This window comes from Haemaphysalis longicornis, unplaced genomic scaffold (assembly GCF_048455015.1).
Source record: "Haemaphysalis longicornis isolate Haplotype H1 unplaced genomic scaffold, Haemaphysalis longicornis Haplotype H1 scaffold_2, whole genome shotgun sequence".
Lineage (NCBI taxonomy): Eukaryota > Metazoa > Arthropoda > Arachnida > Ixodida > Ixodidae > Haemaphysalis > Haemaphysalis longicornis.
Window position 1 is genome coordinate 265066554 of NW_027526295.1, and position 15557 is coordinate 265082110.

General features: G+C 47.8%; 1 protein-coding gene across 3 annotated transcripts in view; it reads right to left on the bottom strand.

Annotated features, from left to right (window-relative positions):
- Positions 1-1787: 1787 nt before the first annotated feature.
- The window catches only part of Cdep (Chondrocyte-derived ezrin-like domain containing protein), a 54447-nt gene continuing 40677 nt past the window's right edge, over positions 1788-15557 (bottom strand). For all 3 annotated transcript variants that reach the window (XM_077700540.1, XM_077700541.1, XM_077700539.1), the window contains 12 exons: positions 15282-15363; positions 11754-11931; positions 10642-10692; positions 10512-10570; positions 8919-8990; positions 7118-7186; positions 6502-6695; positions 6172-6272; positions 5922-6079; positions 5476-5583; positions 4353-4498; positions 1788-3722 (listed from right to left, as the gene is read on the bottom strand). In XM_077700540.1, coding sequence (XP_077556666.1) covers positions 3680-3722; positions 4353-4498; positions 5476-5583; positions 5922-6079; positions 6172-6272; positions 6502-6695; positions 7118-7186; positions 8919-8990; positions 10512-10570; positions 10642-10692; positions 11754-11931; positions 15282-15363 — 1261 coding nt within the window. In that variant the 3' untranslated portion in view covers positions 1788-3679. The remainder of the gene's footprint in view (positions 3723-4352; positions 4499-5475; positions 5584-5921; positions 6080-6171; positions 6273-6501; positions 6696-7117; positions 7187-8918; positions 8991-10511; positions 10571-10641; positions 10693-11753; positions 11932-15281; positions 15364-15557) is intronic.

Genomic DNA, 15557 nt, shown 5'->3' on the forward strand with positions numbered 1-15557 from the left:
ACTAGGATGAGAAAAAGTTTTTACTTTCAAACTTTTTTTTTTGTTCATAACGCTTGCACATAGGCTGAACAAACTCAAAAGATAACTTATGCTTTTCAGGCTTCAATCTGGCAAAGTAATTATAAGATGCTTGCGACTCTCTGCTGATTGCAGACAGGCGTTTTCACAAATATTTGACGAACGATGATGCTTTTTTTTTTTTTTTCTTCTACTTTCAAGAGTTCTTTAAACATGAGTGGTGGTGGTACAGGAATCGGTTGACTGCATTCTTGAACGGAGTGGTGTTGGAGATGACGGTCGCAAAGAGCAGGAGGTGCAATACAAGGTGCACCCAACCTACTTGGTACATGTTGATTGTGATGACTGAAAGATGCATAGCCAATGTTCCGACCTGCCCAGCATGCAAAGCAAGGGAATGAATGACTTTTGCCACAAGTGAAGCAAAAAGATTCAGCAGGCCATCAAGCATTCATGAAGTACAATTAACCAAGTGTGTGCTTGAAGCCTGTTGTGGGAATCTAAGCAATGAGGTGGATTAATGCACCTATCCTTGAGCACACATGACAGCACTGAGATGTTCAGTGTGCAAACTGTGCATATACTGGATCCAACCTTTATTTTCAGTTCTAATTTAAAAGTGCTCTTCCAAGGTAAGTGAATGCCAGTTAATGAAAATGAATATGCTACCTCTTGGATTCTAGGCATGTGTGTGCAGTGATTTTTGCTTTCACAGCCTTGCCTTCCGCGACAAGTGATGGCCATGATAGGAGCAGAGCAATATCGTTGCCTTCGGCAAGGGCAAGGGTACAGCAATAAGAATGCGTTAGGTGGCGAGTTGTGGTGATGAAATGGGCAACTGCATTGCCTTACCTTCGGCAGCAAGTCATGGCTGTGATAGTGGCAGGGATATATGTATATATATATAGCGCCTTGTTTTCAGCAGTCAGTTATGGCTGTGAAAATGGCAAGGGTTGCAGCCTTACCAGAAACCAGCATTTTAGACAAAAAAAAGAAAGAGAAGGTTGCATCACAATGACCAGCAACAGTGGTTTTTATTAATAGCCAGAAGGTTTTATTACTAGCACCATAAAAGCTAGTATCATACAATTCAGTGCTTCATTCATACAATCATGTGCCCGATGTCGAAAATCAGTTTTTATCGGAGAAGCATTGTCAGCATGAGCTAAAGTTAATAAACAATGACTGCAGAATGTCCACTTTGGTTGTTTCCACAGTGCTCAAAGGGCAGAATGTGGAAGCAGAGTGACAAAATTAGAGCAAGCAAACAGAACTGGGTGCAAAGAGCAAACTTACACTTTACACTGCACTTGGCCATTAGGCAATGTGAATGCTGCGATATTTAGGCATATAGGCGTGATGTGAATAGCTTCGTTGCATGCCCAACGAACAGGCAAGATAATTCCCACAGGAGCCAAAATAAGGCACATGTGCCAAACATTACCGGCAACAAATGTGGGTATGCAACTCTGCTAGAATTTTAATTGTCAGAGTAGTTAAGTGTCACAAGTAGCATTCTAAGCACAAAAAATGTGTTATACCAATAATAGAAAACTTGAAAGATTATTTTCATTGAAAGCGCAGTATTTTTTTTTTTTTTTTTTTCAAATCCTCAGGCCGTTCACATCGGGCACAGTACAAAGCTAGCAGTCAGTGCAGTCTCCTGCACGGCGTTGGCATAGTCTGTTTGGGTGTCTTTCCTTGTTCTTTTTTTTTTTTTTTTACAAACTTTTAATAAATAAACAAATTAAATAAAAATGAATCGTGGGCTGAAAAATACAGGTCTCTCAACCCAAGCATATAAAACAATTTCGACACTGAATACAATTGTATACGGCATTGTAGCCCCATCGTTTGCCTGAAGACAATCAAGAATGCTAAAAAAGCAAATAAAAATATTTCACATCAGAGTTTATACTAATAGGTTTTGTATAGTATTCTTTGTGGTTGCTTTCCAAGTACATGAGAGAGAGAGAATGAAAAGGTTCTCCTGCGAGGGCTTCAGCGATAGTTTTAAAAATTGGCCAAGCTGGGTTTATGTTTTGAGATTTACACTTTGTTTTAAGCTCCAAGGCACGGCAGCTGCTTGCTGTGGAGTATACAAGAAAATACTCCACAAAAACAGCTGGCAAGACACTTGGCTGAGAATTGCTCAATCAAAGCCCCTCGGTTGTGCAAGAGTACAAAATACAGAATCCAAGGGGCAAACTACTCTTGCCGAGGTCTCAATGTGCAAAATGGTAAAATGTACACGCACCATTTTTAACTTTTTGAACACCAGGCTACACATCACCAAATGCTTTATTGTGGTGCCACCTGTTTCTATGCCAGGCTGCTGACCTGAAAAGTTCTTGGTTAAATGTGGCATGCTCGTTTGAGGCCCTGCTGTGGTTTAACAGCATTACATGGCTGGAGCTGCAGTATCCTCACATTATTTTTCTACATTATTATGCACTTGCACTATTTGCCTTTTAAGATCGGGGCCTGATTAACACGTACACACAAACACAAGAAACTCTGAAGCTGCACAAACATCCCCATAGATGACTGCATCACATAAAATGTTGGCCCAATCACCACATACTGAGGCGCACTTGCACAAACATCCAGGCACCCGCAAGGGATGTAGAAACACGTGGAACAAAGATGCACGGGACACAAACAACGTGACTGAACAAAAAGTCTGCTGGTGCAATTAGTGTGCGTGCATCAGTGCAGGACAACACGAAGGACACTAATTTGATCCCATGCTCACAAACTGAGTTTAACAAGCACCTGCATTCGAGGCTAAAGACCACTGTGGACCAACAGGCGCCACATGGATCAGTCAACTGGTCCAGACAAAACATCCGGTCCTCAGATGTACGAGCCTCTTGATACGTTACCCGATGCTGCCACAGCAGTTGGCTGGGCAGTATGCATTGCTGGCATCCAGTGCCTCATCCCGTTAGCAAGCACTGCAACGTGCTGGCAGGGCCAGTAATCTTGGAAGTCGCAATATGTGCCACCAACAGCTGGGCTCACTACAACAAGCACAACCCTGAGCTAAGCTAGGTACAATGTGGAGGCTGGAAGGCACCATGTCAAGCTTTAATGCTAAGTTAGCAGCCCCCTCGTGCAGTCAGCAAAAGCTATTCAGCTGCCTGCTATGAACACCATGTGCAACCACGCACAGTGCACGTTTCCATCAGCTGCTACGTGCCAGGGTGACTCGCAATATCTCCTTTAGTTTACAATTACAAACGATTAGTTAACCCTGGGCACATACACGGTGGTACTTGGTACTTGAAAAACAAAGTTCTAAATGGTTCTAAATGCACAGGTGATGGCACAAGAGCCAGCTGCCAAAGCCAGAGTACACACAACCACCAACAATTTCAAATCACAAAATGCGGAGCCCTGAGCCCTGCGTTAAAAAAGACAAGCTCCTCATCACCCTGCCTGGCCTGGGTGGTGGGGCCGGTGCTGCACACTTTGACATAACGTAGCTGGGGCCAGGGCAAAATGACTGTAGGCCGCAAACTGCACAGCCCCACCACTAGTACGCTGGTCTGATGCAAGGGACGCCGCAACACTTCACTGCCACGCAGCTGAGCAGAGCCATTCCAAAGTGGTCCTCTGTGAATGCCTGGCCACTTGGTCTCGCCACGTGCTTGAGGATTCAAGCTTTCTTCACTGCAGCACTGCTAATCACGTGCATCCACCTGAAAAAAGTAGGCACAGTGTGATGGGGGGGGGTCAGCCTGTGCAACTTCTTTCTCCCAGCAGCACATACTGGTGCAGTTCCTCAGTGGGATTCAGCCTGTGACTGAAATAGTAGCTGCAAGGCGTAAGCTACCAAGACAACTGGCAGTCCCAAACGCACTGTGGTACTTCGCAAGGACAAGTGAACAGAACTCGTGCTGAATTGCCAAGTAAATAAATTGTAAGGGGAACAGCACAGCATCTGTGCAAGTTGTCATAGTTTCTCAATTCTGACCATGTTATGCCTACAGGTGGAAAGATGCACATTTAAGGTACTCTTTGTAACAAAGGAAGATGGTTCTCATTAATGTGGGGGTGATTAGAATTAAGAAGATACAGCAAATGGCAGCGAAAGTAAAGAGAGTAGGTAACAATGCTGCGAAAAGGCACATACGCAATACTGCCTTTACTGCAATACCTCCCTGCCTTACTGCCTTTGGTGTGAAGACTAAAAAAACATGATGAGCTAAAACCTTGTTCATGTTCTAAGGCTCATCTAACACTGAAAATTAAGCAATTTGATATAAATTCGCTCTAAGTAAAGGTAGAAGGAACACGAGCAACCAAAGACATTGGGTGATCAGCCTCACCTCTGGAAGGCATATTCACTCTCAGCGCGAAAGAAGTAGACGTGGCTGCGGTACTGCAGCTTGAAGACGTGCTGCTTGCCCATCTGGTCACCGGGCAGTGCCACCGTGTAACCCAGCAGCGGGAGGCTTGCCAGGGGCGCCGACTCCTGTGCAAGCACAGCCACTACTTTCAGCATCACTCATTCGTCCGCCCATTCTGTGAAGCACCGAGTAAACTTGCACAAGCGCTAGAAATGGATCTGAGACACTCTCCAAGGATGCTGCCGTGTGATTTTCCACTCAATGCCACTGGATTGGGAGGTGAGAGGACAGCATAAAGCTTTCCACACACACTTAGCACCCACCAGTGCATGGTAGATATGCACTAGTATTGCGCTGTCATAGTCTCCTCAGAGGACATGCAAATATCTGCCTCCGCATACGTTTTGAGAGCTGAGGTTGTAGAATACATACATAGGAACCTTGCTACGGCAGCCACTTTTTAGAATAAAAGTACCCACTGTGAAAATTTTTCCATGACACACTCAGCAAGACCCTATATTAAAAGGTGAACGTTTTCACAGCATGAACAAAGTTGTTCTGGGGCCGAATTTTACTGGGCGCCAGAAGGCACCCAGAAGAATGCCGGAAGATATCCGGCGGGGTCGATTTCCTGTGGGGTCTACGTGATGTCACTGAAGTATAGCCGCTGGCTGGGTGGCGTTTTCGCTCGGTACCAATCACATGAGACCCCGCAGGAAATCAACCCGGCAGATATCTTCCGGCAACCAGTAGAATTTGGCCCCTGGGGTCACAGTGATTTTGCTGCTTGTGGTTGCAGCCACAACGCTTTCTAGAAGCGAAGCATCTGTAGCCCCCCCCCCCCCCCCCCCCCCCCCCCCCCCCTAAAAAATGCACACTTATTTATCGCTGGAACTTTGAATTATCTATGTTATACCTCTGAGACTTTTTCCTAACTTAAAACAAAACTGCAGAAATTAAAATAGCTTGCTTTTATTTAACAAAAAAAAAAAAAAAAAACCAATTCGTGACTGCCTCATGGATGGCGCCAGATGAGTGCCACCAGTTCAACAACTGCCCATTTGGCAGGCCAGCACCCGCAGGTAACCGTGTGCACACCCACCTGGAAGGACTTGTAGAAGAAGAGGCAGAAGTTGCTGAACACCACCCACAGCTTCTGCCAGCCACTGCTGTTCTTGAACTTGCGCAGCAGGTAGCCACTCAGGTAGTGCTGCACAACAATCAATACGTTGGGTAACACTCGGGGAACAGAGTACGCCTAACACACCAGAGAGTGCTTCACAAGCAGCTATGCAAAAGGATACACTGCAAGGATCAACGTGTTATACCACGCATCGTCTGCTTCTCCTGCTGCACTCATGCAATGTTTCCACTGCGATCATAAGCTGCCAACGTGCCCAACAACAAGAGACACCACCAGAAAAAAACTTTGCAAGAAGATACAACTGACCGTGGGGCGCAATAACCTCATCGCCTGGACAACATGGACTGCCCCATGCCCCACGCTGGGCTCCAGGCCACCAGCAAGGAACGGGGAGAGGGGCTCACCAGAAAGGCCTGCTGGTACTGGTATCTGCCAATGCTCGTGTTGCGGTGCCAGCACAGGTGCAGGGTGGTGGTGGCGTGTACCGGGCTTTGCCCCGTGCTGCTGGACAGCCGCGGTGGGGCTTCTCCCACGGGACGGTCCAGCCGCTCGTCCGAGGAGTCTGCACACGGGGCAAGCTCCAATGTACCGTCTTGGCCTCGCGAGTCCCGAGCTGTGCCCCAACAAACTGTGCCATGGGCAGAGGGCGCTTACGGCATGACTTGAGGCTGGTGTAGTAGAGGCCCTTGTGGTCACGAGCCGTTTCAATGCAGTTGCACAGGTCCCGCATCCAGCGCTGCCGCTCTTCTTCGGACCTGCAGCCATCGCATCAGTCGTCATGTGACACGGGGCGACAGCGAGCTCCACGGTGGTGACCACCGGTTTGACCCCTTGCTCCATTTTTCACCAAGGGCAACCATTCAAATGAAATGGACATGCGTAACAAGTTTGCGGAAAACGACACCATTACGTTGCTAGTCAGCATAGAACAACAAAGCCCCCCCCCCCGCCCGGCCTTGGCAGCAGCTGCCGTTCCCATCTTACCCAGCGGCCACCATGAGTGCCCGGTTGGCAGCGTAGATGGTGAAGCGGAAGGCGGCCTCCACCTTGGGCTCAGTCTCTTCCACCATGAGCCCCTGCAGGGGCAGCTGGCCATGAACCTTGAACTGCAGTCGGGGGGCACCCCCAGGGCTGGAGGGGGAGGAGATGCGGCTGGCGTAGATCAGCACGTCCGAGAACTGCACGCACGCACACGAGGTCACCCCGGGGGACAAGATCACCTCTGGTTACAAATACGGTGCGCCTGGCCTCAACAACAGTGCCGTCAAACAGGGAGAGCAATGCACCGATGTTCGAGAACATTTTGCGCAGTCCAGTGATTCGGAATGTCATGAATCAATGCAAGCAGATTTGTGGGGGAGCTTTGTAAGGCAGACTAAGGCAAGGAGCATCCATTAAGCGTGCCATGAGAACCACTTGTCTGGCGATTCTAAGGAAGCAGCTCTGTACGAGCATTGCTACTGGTCCTTCAGAGTCACCTAGCTCGACTGCAAGAACTGGGTAGGGGGTACAAGCCAAGTGCGATCACCGGGGAACATGCGAGCAAGGCGCTGGGCTCGCCTATGCCACAGCTACTATAGCAAGAGGAGCTTGCCCGCACCAGGAAGAACATCCGCTGCTGATAGCCCTTCCTGGAAAGCTTCTGCAGGCATCCTTCCCGCACAAACTCCTGGAAGAGGAAAAGAACAAAGGGGCCCTGCAATGGGTGCACTTGCACACTGGCAACACTCGTACCAGCTGTGTAACAATGGAGCTGAAGAAGAAGAGGAAAAAAAAAAAAAAAAACACAGTTAAAAAACTTGGGCAATTTAAGGGCAAACCCACAGCCCACTGCCCATACTTTTTTTTTCACATCGTTAATATCCTGCACGTACGTTGCACCACCTTGCTCACATTATGCTTTTACTGCTACAATTAACACGTATTACTGAGCCAGGAGGGTCATGCATCGAAAATTTTACCCTGCCATTTTTCCTTCTGCACCACTGGGAGTGCACCCAACACTTGAACATGTATAAGGGGAAATGCTCCTCGAAAACAATTTTTCTTTAATATTATACCTATGGTTATGAAACCTTTGTCATAGGTTGGGTTTTTAAGGGTGATTCCGAGTATGTTCTTAGTTTTTATGCAGCTGTTAGGAGCAAGTAGTGCTCCGGAGCGCCGAGAGATGGCACTGGGGACACTAGGGGGACACTAGGGGGATGCTAGGGTGAGGAGTCGGGAGCGGAGTGTGCAGAGGGAGGGGTGCAAAATAAAGGTTGTACGTTTGGTCAGGATTTGGTGAGTGTATGTGTGCGTTTGTTCTGAACCCTGACACAGCTTTATTAGTTTTTGTGTGAGACAGCCTTCACAAGCACAATACAGGTCTTTTTGTGAACATCTTTTTTCATATTCAATGTTTGTTTAGAGCAGCCTGCAATAGCTCATTTTGCTGCTTAGGTAAGGCAGTATGTCAAAAACTACTTAAAATTTACTCAGATAATTCCTACATTTGTAAAAAACTTAGGAACAGCAATAGTATATATTTCAGGAGCTATGAGTCAACATTTTTAATTTTTGCAAAGAATGTATAAGGAGCACTGAAAATGCATATAAATATTGATATTCTACACACCTTGAAGAGGCTGCGTGCGAAATTTCATCCAAATCGGACAATTGGAAGTACTCAAAACGTGTTGCACAAAACATAAACAGTGCTAAAAAGTGCAAACAGAGAAAAATGCTTTTGACACTTTTTAAAGGTCCAGTAGAAATGCTAATTTTTGGCCGTAATGCGAAACTGCGGGAGGTGCCATGGGCTAGAAGAAGGCTTACTCTACGTCTACAAGCAAACGGCAATGGCAAGCGACGCCGGCATTCTTGAGATACAGACAATCGAAAGCTACTGATGTGCGACGAAAGCAGCATTTTCTCGAGCCACTGTAACTGAATAAAATAGATTTTTTTCTAACTTCTCATTCAAATTTTGTCTCAATCTTTTGCGAAGTTGGAATTGAATGTACAAAAATAATTTTACATGCAAAATCCCAAAACTGAAAACATGTGCGAAAAACTCGATTTTTTGAGGGGCATCTCCCCATAAACAAACAATACCTGTCCCCTGCGAGCTGATAGTATTGAAGCTTAAATTCCGGTTGTACAAAACTTTCACAATTGGTTTGAAATTCCCCCTGTTCGAACATCTACGAACAGTTTTGCAGCAATGGTGTACTGTTTGCCTAGCCATTCATCTTGCCTAGAAATCTTTCAAACAGCAAAGCAAAGCAGTCGCTTGTCAGTGCTTGAACCGAGTGTTGCTCTCCTGCCAGAGGGAAGGCAAAGCTCTGAAGCCAAGCTTCAGCCAAAACAAAGTTCCAACCCCACACGTTCAGTGGTGCTCATCGTCGCCGCCCACTCACCCTTCCGGGCTGAACCAGGTTGTCCAGGCCAAACAGATCTCTCTCCAGCTCAGTCATCTTGACGTGGTTCTCCTGCAAGCGGCAGAGAGGCATTCATCAGGACATAGCCGCCCCTTGTGTGCTAACAAGCATAGCCTCTCAAATTGTACACAGCAGCCAGAAGCAGCTGAAGCTGAAACTCAAAATGACTCAGGTGCACACTACAAGCACAAAGAGAAAAAGCAACAGGCATGAACAAATAACTTACAGCAGCCCGGGGAAGCCTGGCAAAAAAGAAAGAAGGAGAGCACGACACAGGTTCAGCCGGTGTGTTACAAAATCACCACTGCAACATTACACACAAGGCGGTGACGACAGCCTCAGTGTAGTATTTTCCTTGTGATGCACGACTATGCACACCTACACCACCGGATACATTTTCGTATGTGGGGTTCTTTTTTCCTTTCTACCCTTATTTCGCTTTATTTAGGACCTTTATCCTAGCCAGGTTCACCCTGCACGTGTATACTGCTTTGCAGTCTTGTGCAAATTGTTGTGTTTAGCCTTTGCCAGTGTCTTGGTTCACAAACAGAAAACAGAAACTTGAGTTACAAGTAACTGGGGTTTTCATGCACGCTTGCTGGGTTTGTGTGAAGTCCAGGATAGGGAAAAAGAATCAGCAAAAGTTGAAGGGGGGGGGGGGGGGGGTGCAGTACGAAAGAAAGAAAGGCAATTGTTGCTAAATACATTACGTGGAGCTCCCAGCACCCAAACATGACCCATACTCAAGAATCTGCCAAGAATTGACAGCAGCAACATGCCACGTCTGCTCAGTCAGCAGGTTTTAAAATATTTTTGTTTATTCAGAAGATGAGGCCTTTATGTTCCCCGACACATGGGAGTCCACAAGGCCAATCAGACTATGCCGTGGGCCTGCAACCGTGCAGGTTGCAGGCCCCCCCACCGCCTCAGCTTCCTGTGTGTTGTTCATTGACATTCCTTATACACCTGTCACACAGGCACTTTCAATTGCGGATCAAGCTCAATCCGGATCGGGCACTGCTACACGGCAGTTTCAATCGCTATCTCGCTCGATCTCGCTCGACCTCAATCCTGGTTTCTCAAGCACGACCGAGGTTTCCAAGCACTATCGGGCGAAAGTGGTGATACTCTTGTCCCCGCTCAGTAATGGCACAGAATTTGACAACTTCAACTAACGCCACAAATTGTATCAAACAACTTTACCCAAATAAGCATGCAGTAACATTTATATAGTTCCGTATAACTACGACCGCCCAAAGTTACCGAACGCCGGCCGCGAAGTACATTTTTAGCGCCACCTGGCATACACGAGTGCAACCGGCGCAGCTTCTCAATCGGGATCGAAACGGGCCATGTAGCAGGGGCGGTGCGTCGAGCGCGCTGGAAAAGTCAATCGCCCTTCGCTTCAATCCGGATTGAAAGTGCCCGTGTGACAGGGGCATTAATCTTGAAACATCGACTCAAGGACATGGTCAGTGAAGAACCCCCGACACGTAGCGAGCTGAGAATTGTGCCCTGTTGCTACTGGTTCACTGCAAGTGACGCATGGCAATGATGGAGACCGGGGCTCACCAGCTTGTGCAGGGCTTCCTCGTGGCACGTGGTGAAGCTCTTGAGCTGCTGCAGCACATCTGTGGGAGGAAGGAGGAGCCAGGGGTGGGTGGGGGCCCCGAACAGGAGGGAAGCAAGCAAGTGCACACACCTTGGGTGGCGCTCATGTCCACATGGCTCGACGCATAGCAGCTGTGCAGCCCTGCAGGAAGGAAGGCACAGCAGGCTCCTCAATTAAGGGGAGCCACCTCCCAACAGTGGCAGTGCCAGTACGCATGGAAGCCATTTTAGAGATTCTAAAAACGGAAAGTTGTCTTATGCCTCAACTGCGACGGAATCCCACTGTAACAGGGTCCTCGTAAATGTGTTTTCCCAGCTCATATGCAGTGAAAGCGTGATCCTGTTGCAAGTTTTGCAGTTCAGTATACTTTTCAATAATGCATTCCTTTTTTCTTTTTGTGACACCTTAAAAAACACGTGGACAAGGTTCGAGTTTACAATCAAAAAGAAAGAAAGAAAGAAAGAAAGAAAGAAAGAAAGAAAGAAAGAACCCTGCACGATCTGACAGAAAACTGCAGCAGTACATAAAAACACAAATCTGCAGTAGTATGTAGTATTGTGGTTTTGTGTGTTTCCCTAGTTCTGTATGTTAGCATGGCTGCATTTATTTATTTTTTTAGTTGAAAAGTTGGTCCTGTGGCATAACGATACACATATTCACAGGCACACGAACAAGTTGACTTCCTGTATGTCTACCTGTGCATGACTACCTATGGATAAGTCCTTTCTAAAGTCTCTAAAGAAGAACTTTTACTTTTGAAAGCCACACGGTTCTTGCAGGGTCCCCCAAGACTAGCTTGGTCCAACAGGTACATACAGTAAAACCTCGTGCTAACATGGCAAACATGAAAAAACCAACCAAACTGCTTTAATTCAAATATCTCTTATAACCAAGTGTCTCTTGTAACAGTGTCTCCCACAACAACGTTTTTCTGTATATGTAACACACTTCTTTCCTGTCCTTTTGTTTTTCTTTCACAGCCCTGCACCCTATAATCACCCCCCAAAGTTTTACTTCTGGTACCAGCCAAACTCTTCTTTGCCCACATGAAAACACAACGGTTGGTGCAGATTTGAAGTGTAGCAAGCATGGCAGCTGAAATGTTTCCAACTGTAGAATGACAGGGCAAGTTTGTTCCCCAAATGCAACAATGCGTCCCGGGGATCCCCTGTGGTAAAGGGCGGGAAGCGTGGCGTGCGTACTCTCAAAGATGGCACGGTAGTGGAACACCCGGTGGACGGGCCGCAGCAGGAACAGCGAGAGGGGCAGGTAGCAGTCCCGCTGGAGCTCAAACTCCCGGCACAGGCGCTCCGACTGGGGCCCCCCCATGTACAGCCGCTCCAGGATCCGGGGAAGCTTCTCCAGGTACCGCTCGCCTAGCTGCAGCAGCAGCAGAGAACAGGGTGGGGCTCTCTTCCAGAGGGCCTCAAGCCATCTACGAGCAAGGCCACCTGACATGACAGTTCGTCCACTGGCGTCCGCACTTGCTCCTGGCAGACATTTCTTGCCTGCTGGACCTTTATGCACCAGCCGCCTTCTGCCTGACCGTTTACTGCATGCAGGTAAAGGGGATTCCTGCTCCCCAAATCATCATGCCAAGGCAAGCCTCTCGGTGATTAACAATATCAGCAGCCGACTGGGGATCCTATTTGCGATTTTCACAGCCAGTCACAAAGGCTGCCCAAATGCATGTGCTTGATTTACACTATGGCATACAACAGAGCCCTCTTGTCCAGCTAGCCAAATGCCAGAACATATAGCACCTGTATGCACATTGATCAAAGGTAGAAAGTGATGCTATCAATTGGCAGAACAGTGGCAGTTTAATGCTTTCACAAATTCAAATGTTTTCGTAATTCCGCAGGATGGTAATTGGACATGTCATACACGCACAGCTGTCAAGCACGATGCCAGGAGGAGTGGAGGACGAACTAAGATATCTACGCAAGATTGCAAATGAGCCCAAAAACACTCAGGTAGGTCACATTCTGCGGTGTGCCATTATGGGTTCCTCTAGTCCCTCAACACCTAGACCCATGGAGCGGCCTCCAATTCGGGTCAAGGGTGAGCCAGTATCCCTTTGGAGAATGAAGAATGCCTCCCATATAAAATGCCACAGCTGCTCAAATCTATGCCTTTAGTGTCTGAATATCAGCAATAAAAATTAGTCAACATTCCCTCTGTAGCGCCCCTGCAATGCTGCCAACTTAGGAAGTGGCCTGCTGTGGCAAACTGGTTGAGTGGCACCGGCAGCCCCCCACAGCACAGAACTACTACTATTTCATGCGAAAATCACAAAATGAAAAAGAAGAAGACAATAAAAGGAAAGGGAAAAAAATTGGTGCAGCTTGCACTATCGATGCAAGGCTGGAGAAACAGGAGAGCTGGCAGCCCCTCCCTCTTCATAAGAGGCCCGGCTGTTGCATCATCATCATCAGCAGCAGCAGCCTACTCGGTCCACTGCAGGGCGAAGGCCTCTCCCACCAGCCTCCAACCGTTCCTGTCCCACGCCGCTCAGGTCCATTCTTTGCCTCTAAATTTCCTTATATCGTCTCTCCATCGAGTAATTGGCCTTCCTCTTTTCCTAGACCTGTCTCTCGGTGTCCACTCTGTCCCCCTGGTAGTCTGTTGATTGTCGTTTCGCCTAATTAAGTGGCCAGCCCAAGTCCATTTCTTTTTATTTATTTGAACTATGATATCTTCTACTCTAGTTTCTTCTCTGATCCAGGAAGCTCATTTCCTGTCTCTAAGCGTTACTCCGACCATTATTCGTTCCGTGGCCCGTTGAGCCGATCTAAGTTTGCTGTTAAGTTGTTCAGTAAGGAACCAAGTTTCCACTCAATATGTCATCACGGCACATTTATTTCTGAGCTTGCCACTGAAAGTTCTTCATGATTGGCAGGCCCAGATCGGTTCATCCGCAAACTTTCACATCTCTTCCAAAGTAGACCACGTCAGCACGCGCTAGAACCCGTGGCCAAGTTTAAAGCCAACTCCCACTCTACGAACCCAAAGGAAATGCTGTGTGCTCGGAATGCGATGATAGCTCGATCGGATAGGTGGCAGTTTCAAAACACGAGGTCTCCAGGTTCAATTCCGACCACGGGAAGCATTTTCTTCCTTTTTTTTTTCTGTCTTTCAATTGGCCAAAAAACATTATTGTTCACCACCACTGATAGCCCTTACCCCTCGGGCCTTTGGGGTGGCCCAGCGGTTAGGTTGCCGGTTTCACAATGTAAAGGTCCCAGGTTCGATTCCCAGGACTTTCCTAACCACATCTTTTTGTTGAGCCTTGGGGTTTTGTGTCTATGCGGGACGGATTTGTGTTGGACTGAACAGCTCTGCTGTTAAAACAAAGAAAACTTTCTGTTAACTTTTTCATCCTGCTTTATTAACTGACACCTTCACATGCGATTCCAGTTTCACGAAGTGGGTACAGCAGTGTAGTACTACAGTGGAACCCCGATAATACGACTTTCAAGGGACCGAGCAAAAGTGTCGTATGACCGGAGTGTCAAAGTGATTGGGGTACGAGTAGATGCCGGCCTGGTAGACGATCTCACGTGACAGGTTGGCAACGAACTTATTTATACTACTATACTTAGCTCGTTCTTGCATAATTTGCAAATGTTTAGCTAAAATCCCAAGTTTTCAAAAAGAAAAAAGAAACGCCTATTTTGTGTCCCCCTCTCCTCTACGGCGACTGTGCTAGCCTGCCAGCCATGCGCCACACGACCCCCATGCCATCTGGCACTAGCCCGCCAGCCCTGCGCCTCGCGCGCGCAAGATAAGCTGGGTAGGTCGATGCGGCCAAGCAAACTGAGAGGGGAAAAGGCAACAGTGAAATTGCCAAGGCCAAGCGAAACGAACGATAGTACAAGGCGGCGATAGAAAAAGGGCAGGGAAGAAAGGAACGGAGCAATTACGCTGCTTTGAAGGACACTGATAAGCAGAGAGCAGACAGTGGGAGACAGAGAGCACCGTGAAAGCACGAAACTTGGATCGAGCGGGCAAGGAAAGCGGGCATTCAGTCACTGCCGTTGGGTTGCGTCGAATGTGTTTTTACGTACGCCGGCTTGATGGGAGCTTCAAATTTGCGGTCTGCCGGCCACCTGGACTTCTCGCAGTTGGCGCGTTGGCATTCTGCTGTCGCGTAGGGTCATTGAAGGTTAAAACTCCCGCCCACCAGTACCTGCCTCCTTGCTTGCGTCTTTCAACAAGTGGTCTGCCGACCTTTGCCCATGAAGTAGCGTCAAATGGGAAAGAAAGATCGGGATGAAGCGGCCAAGCAGTGTAAAAGATGGGAGAAACGCCAGTTTATCCCCGCCAGGGTCCATCGTATGAAGCGGACTGCATGCACCTGAGCGTTGTATAATCAGGGTTTTTAATGCATTGTTTCTATGGAGAATTTGCTGGGACTGCCAGAATCCGTCGTAAGAAGCGGGCTGTCGTAGGACTGGGGGACGTATCATCAAGGTTCTGCTGTATTACTATCCGTTCTTGTTTCTAACATTGCTTTGCCAGCTTTTTGGCAAAGCAATGTTAGAAACTTCAAAGACAACAGAATACGCGAGATCAGTTAGAACCTTTCTACTGCAACAACAATGGTAGCCAAATAGAAATAACTGCAGGCAATTGGGCTCGTATATGCAATCGTGAACGCAGCTGGTGCGGTCATGAGATGTCACTCGCAATAAGTTCAGGAAAAGGGTGCCCCAAAGCCCACTTACCTCCAGCAAGTGCAGATAATCCAACATGAGCGATCCGACACCCTGGGATTTGGAATTGTGCACGGGAACTGCCTTTCCATCCCTGCAGAATGGCGAGAACAGAGCCCCTTCGGACGTAAGGACCCGGGCAACATGACGAATGCTTAGAAGCTGAACTGTCGACATCTGGCTGTGCATGGTTACGCCGCGCAAATGAGTGACGCCGCATGTGTGGGGCCTGACTACTTGTGGGAAGTGTGCTCCTTAGGCTGCAGTTGGTCATGATTTTCACCCACA